The 17,257-nt window shown below is 47.7% G+C and overlaps 1 protein-coding gene across 1 annotated transcript in view; it reads right to left on the bottom strand.

Moving 5' to 3' along the window:
* GLP2R (glucagon like peptide 2 receptor) overlaps positions 1–15,998 on the bottom strand; it is a 50,997-nt gene extending 34,999 nt beyond the window's left edge. Inside the window, exons 1-4 of the mRNA XM_027131058.1 lie at positions 15,743–15,998; positions 9,591–9,678; positions 7,552–7,656; positions 4,667–4,788 (exon numbers count right to left, since the gene is read on the bottom strand). Of these exons, the coding sequence (XP_026986859.1) occupies positions 4,667–4,788; positions 7,552–7,656; positions 9,591–9,678; positions 15,743–15,931 (504 nt within the window). The 5' untranslated portion in view covers positions 15,932–15,998. The remainder of the gene's footprint in view (positions 1–4,666; positions 4,789–7,551; positions 7,657–9,590; positions 9,679–15,742) is intronic.
* Between the last annotated feature and the right edge of the window lie 1,259 nt (positions 15,999–17,257).

The following is a 17,257-nucleotide window of genomic DNA, read 5'->3' as shown; positions in this document are numbered from 1 at the left end:
CTGTGCATACAGCCATCAAGATTATGTTTCTGGATAAATTTTTGCACAAGAACCCACAGTAAATACGTATCACCTGCTAGGTTATGCCTAAACTTCTCTGCATAACTCTTTCATCAGCTTCACTGAAGTATAATTGGGGGACAATAAGCTGCACATATTTAAAGTATAAACCTTGGTGAATTTGGACATGAATATATCTGTGATTTCATCACCACATTCAAGATCATGAACATTTCCATCACCTCCCGAAAGTTTCCTTGTGACCCTTCGTAATTCACCCCCTCTCACTATCCCTTGCCTTTAGAGGGTAGTTTGCATTTTCTAAAATGTTATATAAATGGAATCTTATAAGTATTCTATTTTTTGTCAGGCTTATTTCCCTCAGAATAATTAGTTAGAGATTCATCCATGTCATAGCATGTACCAATAGTTCATTCCTTGGCTATTATCAAAAAGGCAAGAAATAACAAGTGTTGGTGAGAATGTGGAGAAAAGCAAGCCCTCCTACACTGTCGATGGGAATGCAAACTGGTGCACCCACTATGGAAAACAGTATGGAGATTCCTTCCAAAAATTAAGACTAGAGCTACCATTTGATCCAGCTATCCCACTTCTTGATATTTATCCAAAGAATACAAAAACACTAATTCAAAAAGATACATACACTCTTATGTTCATTACTTACAACAGCCAAGATATGGAAACACCCTAAGTGCCCAGCAACAGTTGAGTGGCTAAAGAAGGTATGGTAAATATATACAAGGATACTACTCGGCCATAAAGAAGATGAAATCTTGCCATTTGCAAAAACATGGAGGAACCTTGAGGGTATTATGGTGAGTGAAATAAGTCAGACAGAGACAGACAAATACTGTATGATTTCACTCATACGTGGAATATAAAAAAATGAACAAAAACAAAAAACAAAATAAATGATCAAACCAAACAAAAAGAAACACGTATATACAGAGTAGTGGTTACCAGAGGGGGAGGGGCAGGGGGTGGTGAAAAGAGTAAAGGGGATCAACTATATGGCAGCGGATGGAAAGTAAATTTTTGGTAGTGAGCACACTGTAGGGTATACAGAAGTAGCAATAGAATGTTGTCTACATGAAACTTAAATAATGTTGTAGACCAATATTAACTCAATAAAGAGTAAATCTAAAATTTTTAAAAATTTAATAGTTTGGGGCTTCCCTGGTGGTACAGTGGTTGACAGTCCGCCTGCCGATGCAGGGGACACGGGTTCGTACCCCGGTCCGGGAAGATCCCACGTGCCGCGGAGCGGCTAGGCCCGTGAGCCACGGCCGCTGAGCCTGCACGTCCGGAGCCTGTGCTCCTCAACGGGAGAGGCCGCAACAGTGAGAGGCCCGCGTACTACAAAAAAAAAAAAAAATTAATAGTTTACTCCTTTTTTATTGCTGAGTAGTATTCCATTGTGAATACACCGCAATTTATTTACGCACTCACCCACTGATGGACATTCGGACTGTTTTCAGAGTTTGGCTCTCACACATAAAGTTGCTCTGAGAATTTCTGTACAAGTTTTTATGTGGACGTGGGTTTTCACTTCTCTCAGATAAATAGCTAGAAATAGAATGATGCGGTAGCATGGTGTACGTTTTAACTTCTCAAGAAACTGCTAAACTGTTTTCTAAATAAGTTGTATCAATTGACATTCCCACCAGAGGGCCAGCTGCTTGAGGGTCTACGACCATTTCCTACGATCAGTCTTTTAAATTTTAATCATTCTAATGGGTGTGTAGCAGTATCTTATGGTGGCTTTATTTGCATTTCTCTAATGATTAATGATTTGAGAATCACTCCGCGTGCTTATTTGCCGTCTGTACATTTTGTTTAGTACAGTATCTGTTCAAATATTTGGCCGTCTTTTTTTTTTTTTTTTTTGCGGTATGCGGGCCTCTCACTGTTGCAGCCTCTCCCGTTGTGGAGCACAGGCTCCGGACGCGCAGGCTCAGCGGCCATGGCTCACGGGCCCAGCTGCTCCATGGCATGTGGGATCTTCCCGGACCGGGGCACGAACCCGTGTCCCCTGCATCGGCAGGCGGACTCTCAACCACTGCGCCACCAGGGAAGCCCTTGGCCGTCTTTTAAATTGGATTGTTGGTCTTAATTTTGAATTGTAAATCTTCTTTATATATTCTAGATATAAATCTGTTAGATACATGTTCTGCCAGTATTTTCTCTCATTTTGTGGCTTGCCTTTTAATTTTTTTAACAGTGCCTTTAAAAGAGCATAAGTTTTTTTAATTTTCATAAAGTCCAATTTATCAACTTTTTCTTTTACAGTCATTTCCCATTATCTGCAGTTTTGCTCTCTGTGGTTTCAGTTACCTGCTGTCAACCTTCGATCCAAAAATATTAAAGGGAAAATTTCAAAAATGAACAATTCATGAATTTTAAATTGTTAGCCATCCTGAGTAGCGTGGTGAAATCTCACACTGCCCTGCTCTGTCCTTCCTGAGCCACGAATCATCCCTCTGTCCAGCATATCCTGCCCGTTAGTCACTTAGTACCCCTCTTGGTTATTAGCTAGACTTTCTTGGTACAGCAGTGCTTGTGTTCAAGTGACCCTTATTTTACTTAATAATGGCCCCAAAGAGTAGTGATGCTGGCAGTTCGGATGTGCCAAAGAGAAGCCACAAAGTGCTTCCTTTAAGTGAAAAGATGAAAGCTCTCGAGTTAATAAGGAAAGAAAAAAAAATCATATGCTGAGGTTGCTAAGATCTACAGTAAGAACCAATCTGCTATCAGTGAAATTTTAGAGAATCGTGCTACTCTTGCTGTCACACTTTAAACTGCAAAAGTTACGGCCACAGTGCATGAGCGCACAGTGAAGACGGAAAAGACGTAGTGTGTACAATTTTGAGAGACAGAGACACACACACACACACACACACATACACAATCTCCTTAAAAAAGCACCAGTTAACATGCATAAGGACCCCCAGTGAGCTGTCAGTTGGAAGAACATAACATATCTTGTTTGCCAAAACTCCAAAGGGCATAGATTTACTAACACTAGCCTTTTTTGGGCAAAAATTCAACCCTCTACTAGAAACACAGGTAAACATGGCCAGAAACTTTTTTTTTAAGTATTTGATTTCTTGGAAATATGGCCATTTGCAGAGAGGGGGAGGCAATGCCCGTGTCCTCACTGCTCTAAAAAGAGAAAACTTTACTTCCTGTCTTGGAAAGTGCAGTTTTCCCATCTTGCTTTGCTGTCCCTGTCGGCAGACCTCAGCCCAGAGCAAGCAGCAGGCGCCTCACACCTGCTGGTGAATTCGTTGTCACCACCTCTGTTTGCAGTCTCTTCAGAGTCACCTGGGGAGCTTTCCCACCAGTACTGACACCTAGACCCCCACCGCACGCCCACTGACTCAGAATCTGTGAAACCGTTCATTCAATATTTCCTAGGTGCCCACTGTATGTAAAGGCTTCTGTGCACTTTTAGTAGCACTGGGCCAGGGGGTGACATGTATTCTGATATAACTCTGACTTTGTCATTGTTCTCAAGCAGCTTCATCCAGGAGGGAAGATAAGAAATATAAACAAAGTGCCCAGTTCACGGCATGCAGTTAGCATGAGTTTGGCGCTGTGAGAAACGTCAAGACACATCCTTGAGATAAGCTGAACCCAACCCAACCACAGGTATGATTTTAATACCTTTAAGAGGTGTGACCTGTCACAGGGTCTAGGGAACACGGACTTCTGCCAACTCAAGGAATAAAGTTAAAAAGAGGTTGAGAAAAAGTTCCCTGAGGAGGTAGAGGATCTGATGGAAGGTTCTTCATGCCTGATGGGAAGATGTGATAGACAAGAGAGCCAAGGATGGGCCAGTTCCCACTGGGAAGGAACCACAGACACGATATGACGATTTACTGCCCAGCGAACAGGCTGGATCCTGGGGATGGAGCCAGCACTCTTATTTACGTCGTGGTGACGAGGGGTCAGGCTCTCTCCAGAGAACTGTATGTCTATCAACTCTTTCAACCCTCACACGGTACATGCAATAAATACACTCTGCTGGGGATGGACGGGGAAGCAGAGGCACAGAGCAGTGAAGGGTGGGGTATAAGGAGCGAGGGAGCAAAGACTCTGGACGTGAGTCGGGCTGCCAGGCCCTTGGCCTTGAGCTTGTACCCCGGCTGCTAGGTGTGTGTCCCTCAGGACACACTGTCTCCTGCCACCACCAAGTCTACATTCTAGGAGGGGGTGGATGCCAGAGAATTTCAGAGAGTGACAGGTGCTGTAAAGGCTGGGGGGAGTGGTAGAAAGTGACCATGGAGACCGTTCTCCATGGGGTGGCCTTGGAAGACTTCACCTGGAAGGAGACGTTGAGCTTGAAACGTGACTAATGGGAAGGAGGCGCCACAGAAGAGCTGGGGAAAGTGTTCCAGGCGGACGGAACGGCAAGCACAGAGGCTGGGGCGCCTTCCCTGGGAGGTTCACATCTCATCCCAGCAGCAGAAGAGATTCTGTGGCTGCCGTCCGGGTTGCTGTTTTGGGTGACGGAGGACCTTCCCAGGTGAGTCTGGGGCAGGTGCACTGGAAGCAGGCTCTTTGTGCGGCCCCTATTGCGGGGACCCCGGCAGAGGTTGGTTCGGGCCCCAGGGCCCGTCCTCACCGAGCCCAGCTGACTCACTTTTTGTTTGAAGCTGTGGTCCTCAGCGCATTCGGAGTTGTCCTGCCAAATATCTGTGGAGTTCTCCAGCGTCTGCCAAGTGCCCTGAGAAAGGCAGTATCTGTAGGCCCTTCCTGAGTGCTCTGAAAGTAAACACAGCTCTGGGGGAAAGGTCAGAACACGCAGCCCGTTCCCCGAGCACGTGGGAAGGCCCTCATCCTCACCGCAAAGCTGTGGAAAATCCCAGGGAAAAGGAATTTTCACTTCCCCTTCTGGGGGCTCACAGCATCCTTGCTGTTTATTTAGGATGGAAAGAAAAACACGGAAGCCTCTACAACCATCTCATAACAAACCATGTTCTGTTAATGTCTGCTGTGTTTACCCAAAGTCCCTGGAGCTGGAACGGTCCCTGGTGACTCAGAGATGTGACAGCCCTCCAAGGTGTGGCCCAGCTGGGAGACGCAGACCTGGGGCTTCCTGATGCCCAGGAGGCCGTGCCATGAAGAAGAGAGGGCGCTGGACCGAGCCAGCTCTGCCACCTATGAGCTCTGTGGCCTTGAGCAGGGCCTTACCCCTCTCTGTCCCTCCATTCCTGCCTCTGATGACAAGTCTTGACTATTCTACCTCCAATATTTTTCTTTACTCTTTCTTCTTCTTCCCAAGCTCTTGCCTCTGCCTGTATACACATCCTCATAGCCTCTCTTTTTCTGGACCACTGCAGGAGCTTCCGAACTCACCTCCCCGATCCCCCTCCATCCCTCAGTTCATCGACCACAGGCTACCAACGTCATCTCCCCAAACCACAAACCCTACGACGTCCTTCTCATGCCTTAACGCCTTCTCTGGCTCCACGTAACCTTTATCTACAGAGGGGAGTTTAAAGCCTGGAGCGTAAAGCACGGTTGGCTTCGCGATCAGGCCCCAGCCTCGTGCTCAGGCTTCTGTGCCTGTACACCCTCTCCCTTCTCATATTCGAATGCTCCTGCTCCTCTAATCTCATCCACAGGAGCTCTGCTCCATCTTTTCTTCTCCAAACCCCTCCACTGGTGCCACGTCCTCCTTTGACGTCAGGCGCCCCACTTGGATTCTAAACATTCGATGCACACAGTGTCGAGGGGAAGAGTAACTTCCTACCTTTTGGGACTCACACTCCCTTGAGTACATTTCAGCAGCCCAGGACCCAAATTTTTTTTAAAAGGCCTTTAACTCAACTTCTTTGTAAGTTTGGATTTTTGATCACTTTTTCTCTTAAAGCGGAATCGACCTGTGTTTTTAGCTCTTGGGAAGGAACAGGTAGACCGTAGAGCTGGGCGATGCTGATCCGTTCCATGTGCGCTCAAGGAGTCGCAGACTTTCAGGTCCTTAAAGCCCTGAAGGAATCCAAGGAGTGTGACCTTAGTGGGGCTCGGCCTCAGCTCCCACTTACGAAGCACCTACTGTGTGGTGGACCCAATGTGCGCCTTCCCATTCATGCCTCAAAATGCCCTTAAGAATCGGCTGTTATTCACTTCACTTTACAAGGAAACCACAGCTTAGAGGGCGCTGGGAACTTTCCCAGAGTCTCAGAGTATAAAGTCCTCCCTTAGGGCTCCTGACTTGAGCAAGCTCTTTCCTCCCCACTGAACTGACCCCGCTGGTCCAGCAAACTCTCCAGTATCTTCCCTTCAGCTTCACATCCTCAGGCCTTCTGGGCTGATCCCCACTGAATTTCCCCCAGATGACAGTTCCATAGAATACGCCACTACTGCTCCCATCCAGAAATGCATCTTCCTTCGAAATTCTCTTTGTACTGGAGGCATCAAAATATTGAAACCAAATTTTAACTGATGTGATGATTTCTTGGGCTGAAATTAAGTACAAAATATCACCATCTTGGCTTCTCAGAAACCCAGTCTCAGGAATTCCCTGGCAGTCCAGTGGTTAGGACTCCATGCTCTCACTGCTGAGGCCCTGGGTTTGATCCCTGGTCGGGGAACTAAGATCCTGCAAGGTGCAGTGTGGCCAAAAAGAAAGAAAGAAAGCAAGAAAGCCATTCTCATTTTGTTTGGCCTGGAACTTTGTAATCACTGATGTTCCTTGAGAATAGCGGCCCGTTCTTAGATTTGAATTGTTTCACTCCCCACCCTGGTTTCACTCCCAACCAGGAGGCTGGGCTGCTGGGGCAGGTGGAGGTGGGTTCTAAGTCATGGTCACTTCAGGGCAAGCTAAGGGTAAAATTCTCCATCCAAGTCCCATGGGGCTGAAAAGCACCAATTCCTCTCAACGCTATTGCAAGGGTAGTCTTTTTTTTTTTTTTTTTTTTTGCGGTTCGCAGGCCTCTCACTGTTGTGGCCTCTCCCGACGCACAGGCTCAGTGGCCATGGCTCACGGGCCCAGCCGCTCCGCGGCATGTGGGATCCTCCCGGACCGGGGCACGAACCCACGTCCCCTGCATCGGCAGGCGGACTCTCAACCACTGCGCCACCAGGGAAGCCCCTGCAGGGGTAGTCTTGATGGCCTTCCTCTCCATCTGGGAAGCAAGAACTGCATGGATGTGAGCATCCCCGTCTTGCCCCACATCTCTTTCTCCTCTCCATGACGGTGATAACTCTTACTCTCACTGCAGCAAAGTCTGTGGTAGCCAGACTTGGACTCTCAGCTCTTCAAAGAAAAGAGGACTCTGATATAAACAGAACCTCCAGACACAGAAGACTTGCAGGAAGAAAAGAGAAGAAGCAGAGAGGAAAAGGAAGATGTGTTACTGAAGGAAGATGTGTTACTGACAGCTTAGAAGGAGACCTTTCGTGGGAGAAGCGGGCTGGAGAAAAGAACCTGGTTGGAGCCTTCTAACCACCCCTTGGCTGGGCTGCCCAGGATGGACCGGCCATAAAGGAAATGTTAGAAATTGGTAAAATAAGACTTATTACCTTTGCGCCACCAAGGTAAGTATGAAGGGCAGGGAACAGAGACATTTCCTGCAGTGGAATGAGGCCAGCACACATACTGATCAAAGGTCCCGTTACAAACTGCGCCTGCGGAAAGAAGAGGACAAAATAAACTGATGGAGCCCAGAACCCACCTCCCTGGCATCAGAAGCTGGTGTAGGCTGCACAGGGACCAGCAAGGGGTGTCGCACTCTCCAGACAGGTCAAGGATGAGGAACCACGTGGAGAGGACGGGAATGCTTCATGCAGCCCCACACTGGGGCTCTGTCTACCCAACTTGACCCCTGGCGGTGGTCCAGTCTTTTATGTCAATGTGCACGTCACACTGATTTTGGTTTACTTTACATGAGCTGAACTCTCACAGAAACTCAGGGTCAGGAGGACACTTGGATGTTCAGCCAGCATCTTCTGTCCCATAATTAACTAAATAATTGTCAAACCTTCACCAGTTAGATCCCGGAACACCCTTAATATGAAATGTGCAAAATGACCAGTGGATATAAGGGGATTTGCAGGATCCAGGTTCTTGGTCATGTGTACCTGACACAAGCACAACCTGGTCGGATTTCTCTGTTTGAAGATTAATCCAATGATCATTATGAAATATTTGGGCACCTCAAGCTCAGGGTATGATTTACATCCTGGCACTTGGCAATGAGATACTACAAACATTAGCCCCACCCTTATGGGCCCCCAGAGTCAAATGAGGGGTTTCAGGCTGGACCCCAAACATCCGCATTGCAAGCTCCTCACTCCTGGTTACCAAGCATCATTTCCTACCATTGGCTCCCTATTAAGCTAGAACTTGGGGGCCACTCAGGGTGAAGAGCCAGGTTGCTGGTATCGGGACCCTGCAAACGCAGATCTGCTGGGTTCTGGGCTGGCTCGGGGCACCCTATGGACCTGGTGGCCAGGTGTCAGCACCCAGTGTGTGGGCGCTCACCTGGCTGAGCTGCCCAAAGCGTGGCACCTGATCAGGAGGACCTGCCCTACTTTGACCTCAGAAAGCAATATTCCTCTAGGTGGGAGTGGTTCCTGCAATGAATCAAGCCTTGGTGGCCGCCCACCTGGCTGAAGGAGGGAGGGGGGCATAGCTTGGAGGCTGGGACTGCCTTCAGGTCAGGAAAAGGCAGAGAGAGTTTATAGTGTCCTGTCAACCTCCAGGTCCCTGAATGAAATGATCTGAAAGAAGCCAGGAGAACAAGGAGGAGGTAGCTTTCACCCACAGTCCCCAGTCTCAGAGGCAGTGGGCCAAGGCTCCTTATTCCTTTCTTTTCTGTAAAAAAAAAAAAAAGAATTTGCATGTACCCAAAGAGTCAGCATGTAGGCAGGAGAGGTTGTGGGCTGACCAAACTATTAACATATTAGCTAGAATGCTCTAAACCTAATGTAGACCGGGATAAGAGAAGTGTTAACAGCACAGGAGACGGAAGGACACCCCCCTCAACACACAGTAGATTCCTGGGTTAATCTACAACAGCGGCTCATGTCATGTGATTAGGTGGTCAGCATGCTGTGACAGATGGCTTTTATCTAAGATGGCCACACGCATATACATCCCATCTCGCATGCTCTTTTACAATGGAGGCAGGTAGCCTTTCTAACTGTCTGACCCAACTGAACATGGCAGAAGTGACTTCCAAGGCAAGGTCACAAAAGGCAACGTGGCCTCTGGTCATGCTTGTCCTTGCAACCCAGCCACCGTGCTGTGAGGAAGCCCAGGCCATATGGAGAGACCACATGGAAGTGTTCCGGCCAACAGCCCCAGCTTGGTTCCCAGCATCCACCAGCACACATGGATGTGAACCAGGCTTCAGATGAATCCAACCCCTGGCCTTTGAGTCTTCCAGCTAAACTCCAGATATTGTAGAGCTGACACAAGCCATCTTCAGTGTGCTCTGTCTGAATTCCTGACCCACAGAAACTGTGAGAGATAATAAATCATTGTTATTACCGTTTTAAGCCACTAAGCTTTGGGGCTATTTGTTATACAGCCATAGATAACTGATACATGTACTTACCAGAAGTTTCCTTGAGTAAGTCTCTCAGACACTTCTCTTTGTACTGAGCCCACTTCCGAGTTGTCTCCTCGAGGAGAGATCCCGTAACCTGAGCAGAGAAAACCATGGAGACCCCCAGTTAGCAGCAAGCACAGAGGTGGCCTTGTTATCATCTCACACCACGATTCTCAAACCTTCCCACTGATGAGTCCATAATGGCCTGCACCTCGAAACAATTTCTTTGGTAACTTATGTCCTACCTTCAAGATACATACACACTTCACATGCACTCCATAATCTAATCATATTGGGTTTGAAACAAACACAAAAGATTTTTTTCAGAATCTTCCATGAGCTTGACATTTCAAGAGGATGCAACGTGCCCATCCTGACGTTTCACAACCAACCAGAAGAACAGCTGCATGCTTCTAAGACCCTGTGCATCTCAAAGAGAGGAGCAGCACACTAAGAGGGCCCAACGGTGCTCAGAGAAGAGCCAGAACAATTCAGGGCCTGTGCTGTCCCGCCCAGGTGGCTGTGGGCCCAGAGTTGAAGACATTGGGTCGCAGACGCTCTGCTACTGTACTGAGGCTTCGGGACCGTTTTTCTTTCCAACATCCCGTAGAACCTTGGATATACAGCATGCATTTTGCGGGGCTTTCCAGATACCTGGGTTGTCTAACAACTTGTAGGTGTGTAGCTGAACCATTTGTTTTGGTTTTAAAGGGTCTTTCCCTTCTTCAACTTACTCATTTGAATTGAGAACGTACTGTGTGCCAGGCTTTCCATTAGGAAGGAATTAAGGGGGTACAAAGATGGGCAAGACACAGTCTCTGCCCTAAAGGACTCAGCGTCTGCTAAAGATAAGGCGATTATATGAGCAGCTGGCCTAAGTCGAGTGACAGTCTCACCCTGTCTTCCTCTGCTTCCAAACAGACCCCTCCCCTAGTGGCTCAGTGCTGGCACCATCGTCCTCTCAGCCACAAACCAGAGGCCAGGAGTCGTCCCCCACTTCTCCCCTCCCCCCCACCCCCATATCCACCTATGCACCCGAGTCTGTCCTCCTGCGTTTCTCTCCTGTCCAAGCCGGCCTCCTGTTCCCTTCACCTCCTCACTGGTGCCACATCCCCCCTCCATGCTGTTCCAGGGGGACAGGTCCCCAGGGCCGACCTGAGAACGGGGGGTCCCCTGCCTAGTCTTCCCCTCAGGACCCCTTGACTCAAGAATGAACTTCTCAGCCACACCCATCCCAAGTCTCTCAACCCCCATCCTGCTCTCCCATGACTTGGGATCTTTGCCCTTCCCGTCGGCACCTCCCTTCCACACTCGCTTCCCCTGGCTCACTCCCAGTTCACGTGTCAATGCTCAACTCAAGCTCACGGCCGCTGGTCCCATTGGGCCACGTCTCTCACTGAAGCCTGGAGCTGGTAACCCTCTGTGGTGCCCCGGGAGCCCACACACAACCCATCACTTTGTACTGTCATCGGCGGGTCACACGTTCATCTCGCTCACTACGCGTATGTTCTTGGAGGGCCGAGCTAGCCCTTCATCTCTGAACACCAACCCTTAGCACAGGGGCTACTGTCCTCTTTCTCCCATATTTTCTAGCTAGAGAAACAGAGGCTCAGAGATGGGGCGAGGAGGGGGCTGGGATGAATCCAGCAGGGGTTAAACATGTGATCTGTGCTAAGATCACCCAGCAAATCAGTGAGCTTTGTGGCTTTGTCTCCTCTCACAAGGGGTAACAAACTCAGTGCTTTTCTGGGCCAGGTAGGTAACCTGAAAGAATGAGGTGGGACAGGTGATGGTGGGGCTATTGTAAATTGGGGAGACAGTCCACCAAAAGGCATTCAGACACACACACACACACACACACACACACACACACACACACAGAACGAAACAAACAAACAAAAACCATCTGTGAGCCCCACAGGTAGCTAGTTTTCACCTCCTGAGTAATTAGTCCAATCTACCCCCTCCCTCCTCTGCCCACCATGCCCCCCTGCCCGATCCCATGGCATTCACATTAGGGTCTGTGAGTAGTTGCTTTGCCATCTTTCCAGAGAATCACATAGCCAACTTTCTGAAAAAGAGCTAGTATGGCCATCATCAGACAAGAGGTGTCCAAACTTTCTCAGCTCTCAGTGCCTTTCGTGTCTCAATAATTTTTCCACAGCATCCCCAGGCCAAAAGAAATATCTAAAGTTCCACTCATTAAGTAGGTAGACCCGAACAAACTTAGTGCCTGCGGGGGATTGTAAGACGTCTCAGACCTGAGAAGCAGATTGGCCATCACTACCTGTGCTCCTGTCCCACACTGATTTTTGCGCAGTGCTTGCTTTTTATCACAGGAACTGCAAAGAAGCCCAGCTTTGCAAAGATACAACGTCATCTGAAGGAATGGATAATAATAATGAAATGCTGCTTCCCTCAAAAAATTAAAATATCTAACAGCACCCCTGCGAGTTCACAGCGGTGCCCTGGGGCACCTTAGCACACAACCTGGGAACCATGGCATTAGCCAATAAGTAGTCATCAGGATGGTAACGATGATGAAATGATTGGCATTTACCCCTTGGTTTCAGTTTCCAGTGAGTTTTAAATCTCCAGTAATAATCTCTCTCTCAGTTATGGCCCAAGAGGCACAATGGAACAAAAGACCACATTGTTTAAAGAAATACACATCCTAATGGGACCATAACTGACTATATTATTTTTACAAATTCCGCAGAGATGTTGATAACAAAATCATCAGCTTCCACCTTCCTCCACGCCACCAAAGAAAGACCCTTTCTTGGATAAAGTGCTGTTTATATCCACCAGGACCCGGCAGAGGAAGAGATAATAAAATCAATTGTAGACGTGAGCTGTCCCTGGGCTAACATTCTCCTATCCCCCTGCTCTTTGCCATGACTAACAGCCAGGGTCAGAAGAAAAAAATAAAACCTAAGAAGCACTGAATCTGGTCAGTCTAGAAGAGCTGGACAGACTCAGACTGTCTTCCCAGGTATCTGTCCTAACGACACCAAAAACACAGGAGGCAAATCCAAGTTCAATCACAGCCAAACCCAAATAAAGTAATGATGGGTGGATGTTTTCTAACTGGAAAAGTTCAGCTTGATAGTGATTCCCCTTTTCCTTGCATGGGCAGCCAGCATCACAACACATCTGGCTGAGAAGGGAGTAAGGAAAAGGAGGGAAAAGCCGCTGCTGACTTGCTTTAAATAAAACTTCTACTGTTCTTTGTTACTGAAGGAACAGACTTCACTGTAAATAAAATAAAAATGAACAGACAAGCAAAACGGGGAGAAGATGGAATCTTAATCCTTTTCGTCAGAAATAACCATCTCCTTCCAGACTCTTCTCTCTGCACTCACATACGTCCTTTTTCTTTCTTCTTTCTTTTCTTCTTCATTTTAACCCAAAAGGAAATCATACTGTTTTGTAGCCTTTTTTCCCACTTGAAGATATATTATGACTATATTTCCATTTCAAGACCTACACTTCTAAAACACCATTTTAAGAGCTCCATGATTTTCTGTGGATGAATGTGATATCATTTATTTTTTAAATCCTCTAGCGTTGAACATCTACATTGTTTTAGATGTTTGGTAATATAAACGATGCTGTCATGAAAATAGTCTCAGCTAAAAATTTGAGCACATCTTTGTTTTCTTAGGAAAAATTCTTTGAATTGGAATTTCTGGGTCATAGACTATACATTCTTAAAAGGTTTTGACAATGTACTGCCAAACTATCTATCCTAGCCAAAAAAATAATTTTTATTTAAAAATATTCACCTTTTTACACTCTCATCAGCAAAGTATGAAACAGCCACACATTCACTTCTTAAAGAGCCTTAGAGAGTTTATATTTTTTGATGCCAAAGCAACTGCTAATTAACTGAGTTGTGGGGAGGGGTAGGAGAAGTGAGAAGATAGCACCGTTTCCCAGCTCGAATTTAGAAACTAAACGATCCCTGAGAATTTCTCATTAAGTGAATTTTATGAAGACTTCCAGGCAAAAGCACATTGCGGTCATTTATATCCATGCAGGGCCAGCGTCGATGAGCAACACTCATCGTGGCGATCTATGCAAAGCCTTGTAACATAAACATCTGGAGAAAGAAGATGGGTTTTAAGATGGGTAACCAAGAGGAGGGTCTTCAGGATTATATACACACACCACAGGACAGACAGAGGGTAAGAGGTTCTGAAAACAGACGGGGTGGCAGAGGCGGGGAGGGGACACTGCTCACAGGCACGGTATCAATTATGAAAATACCAAGGTGTGGCTTGGTCAGTGTCATAAGCCGGCCTGAGGCACTGCAGATTCCGCGGTTGTCACATAGAAATATTCGTATGTCCACAGCTTCCAAGGAATGCTGGGGATGAAAGAACACAGGACTGCAAATAGATGGGGGTAGGTGCGACGGCTCCACTGCTCACAAGCTATACCGTTGCAGGTGATTGTGTAACTCCTGTGAATCTTAACTTCCCCATCTGTGAAATGGGTTCAAAGGCTCATTGTGGGAGTTTGGGCAAGATGATTTAGGATAAAATGCCAAGTGCTGCAGGAGAGCTTGGCACCTAATAGACAGTTGACACATGGTTGTGGATAGGAGGTGAACAAAACCAGGCAATTAGCTGAATATACTCCGTTTGAATATGAGGTAGAGAATTGAAGCAAGGGTGAGAGACCTGTATCAACTCTCCCAACAATGGCCCTGCCACTAAGTAAGTCTCGGGGCAGGCGGCAGGCCAGGCCACGTCCCCTCAGGAAGGTTCTGGTCACTCACGAGAGGCAGCCACCATGGCAAGAATCCCATGAAACCACGGTCTGCGCTCACATCTACCCTTTGTGAGGGTTTGAAGCCAGCCTCTGGGAGGACTTGGATACAGAGAATTTGGTAGGGGTTTTCTGCCTGTCTGGTTCTGCACCAGCACCAAAGAAAGTCTGATAAGGTGAACACTTATGAGAGCCGGCACCCAGCCCTCCCTCCATGGGAGCAGTAGGCGTTCAGAATTCCGAGGTTGCAAACAGAGCCTAACTCTGCCCGTGGACCAAAGGAAGAAGAGAAGCATTTCTCAAGACACTTCCTTACTCAGGTGAGTGGAACAGAATTTCCTTCACATCATGGCCCGGTATAAAAAAGGAACCTTGAAAAGGGAAGGGGCAAAGGTCTCGTCTCCTTGGATAAGAATAAAACAAACTACCAAGAACGCCCAACTAAAGAAGATAGTTACATACATTATGATACACCCCTGAAGACCTTAAACATCATGCCACGGAGCTACATTTTCTGATGTAGGAAGAAAGTTCAACCTCCTTGAGACTCAGTTTTCTCATCTGTAAAATGGGGTTAACAGGAGAACCTCCCTCCCCAGGGTTGCTGAGTGCATGAAATGAGATAATAAGGGCCCCGGACCTGGCACCAGACCTGGGGCATAGTAACCGTTTCATGGAAGTGTTAGTTTGTGATATTAGTGTATTTTGTTAAGAAAAAAAGCATATTGCAAGAAAATATTTATAGGATGAGTCTATGTTTGTTTTAAAAAAAGCTATATGTAAATAAATGGTAGAAAAATGTCTTAAGGATAAGTCAAAAAATGTGAATGGGGGTGATCTCTGGGTGGTGGGATTACAGTGGTGTGTAGTTTGTATTTATGCTTTTCTGGATTTGGTAAGTTCCTTTTTGTAAAAAATGAGCATTCTGTATTTTTATAATAGGAAGGAAGAAATGAAGGAAGGAAGGAAGGAAGGGAAAAAAAAAATCCACCCGTTCAATTTAAATAACTCAAACCTGAAAGAACGATGAAAGTGGACAGGAGGAAACATGCAGGAATTCTAAATGCTCTTTGCAGAGTTCACGCTGACATGGGAAAATGCTTATGATATGATGTAAAGGCGAGACCAGGATACAAAATGTTGTCTGCATCCTAATTCCATCTGTGTAAAAATAAAATGCATAGAAAAAGGATTTGAGGAACATATGCCAAAATGTGAACAGTGATTACCTCTGAATGCTTGGATTACGGGGGATCGTTATGTCTCAATACTGTTTTACGTTTTCCAAATTGCCTACAAGAGGCCTGAAGTGCTTCTACAGTCAGAAAATACATACAACTGATAATAATAACAGTAACAATAACAATACAAACGGCTCTTACTTGCTTGATGGAAACCAGAAGCAGCAGGGCCAGGAAGGGCCTCGCAGGGGTCCAGAGAGCCCGCTTCCCAGGGGAGGGGGGAGGCCTGGCCCCCCGGGTGGCAGGGACGCCCGCGGGCACTGTGTGGGCTCCGGGCAGGGGTCCCACTCTCCTACTCCTGGGCCCTGCCCGCCTCGGTTCCGGCCTCATCTTCCTCGCCGTGCGGTCACAAGTGCTGGCACATTGCTTGAACGGTCCAAGATGTACCACAGGCGGCCTCCTCTTGCATTCCTCTTCCTACGGCGAGAAAATGTTTGCACAAACCCTCTGGACGCCGCCCCAAGAGCGTCTGCCCCAGTCTAGAGCCATCTACCAGATCTCCAAAGTTTCTCATCTGTGACGACTCATCCCCCGCCCCGGCCCCCCCAAAAAGCAAGGAGATTTTTCCCAGACCTCCCCCAAGTCAGCTGTGCTCCTGGGACTTCCTGGACAGAGGCCGCCCAGGAGAAAAGGCAAAGCGGTCAGTGGGTTCCACCCCCCGAAGCCCCGCTCTGTGCACAGGACCAGGGTGGGACCGGCTTGGGTTCCAGCTGCTGAGGACCCGTGGCAGGGAGGATGGGCCCCTAGCCAGTGCTGAGGTGGGCAGCTTTGGGAGGGGGACAATTCTTGCTACGGCTTTAAGTTTGTCCAGGTTGGGCTGAGCCCAGCCACAAAGGCAGAGTCTCCTCTGGGCCCTGTTTATGCCAAGACTTCCAGAAAGACAGCTGCCCAGCCCAGGAGATAGCAGCTCCTGACCCAGGGCCTGAAGCAAAACCTCACTCAGCACCTCGAGTTCCTGTTACACAACAGCCAAAGAACATCCTAAAAATTCAAAAATGTGCACGCCTCTGGGTTGCCCCTACTGGTTGTGAGCAAAGGTTGCTCAGTCCACCTGGCAGATCCTTTGTCAGAACCCATGATCCACGACTGCCAACTAACGTGTGTGTCCTTTCTCACCACACCTCATATATATAAAATCTTTTCACCTGGCATCCTATTTCATTCATCCTCACGATAACCCTGTGGGGGTATGATGATTTCTCCACTTGACAGCTGCAACACTGAGTTTCAGAGAGGTTAGGCGGCTTGCCCAAGGCCACACAGCAAGTAAATGGCAGAGCCAGGATACCCAGGTCTTCTGACCAGTCACCTGACCACAGCTACTTGGTCAGGTGCCATATCTGACCCTAACCCTCTAGGTGAGTTCCTTTTCTCTAGTAGGCTCAGCACTGTGTCTCTGAGAGGCTCTGCTTGGCCCTTCTCACCCTCCCCTCCCTGTCCAGCTCCCGGCAGCCGCTTGCAAGTTCTTTCCAGCCTCCTGAACTGGAGTCCCAGCAGAAGATGTCCTGACTGGATGAAACGCTGGTCAGCAAGAGACAGGAACACCATGTTTCCATTTAGGGATTTCCCGCCCCCCCCATAAGTTGAACCAGAGGAGCTTAACCTGGTTAACTTACCCAAGTGAGTGAATTCTGAACAGTTGGAGAAAAACAGGTG

Source organism: Aethalodelphis obliquidens, unplaced genomic scaffold (assembly GCF_003676395.1).
Source record: "Aethalodelphis obliquidens isolate GAN/ISIS:26980383/991018 unplaced genomic scaffold, ASM367639v1 scaffold38, whole genome shotgun sequence".
Taxonomy (NCBI): domain Eukaryota; kingdom Metazoa; phylum Chordata; class Mammalia; order Artiodactyla; family Delphinidae; genus Aethalodelphis; species Aethalodelphis obliquidens.
This window is presented reverse-complemented; position numbering and strand designations above follow the sequence as displayed.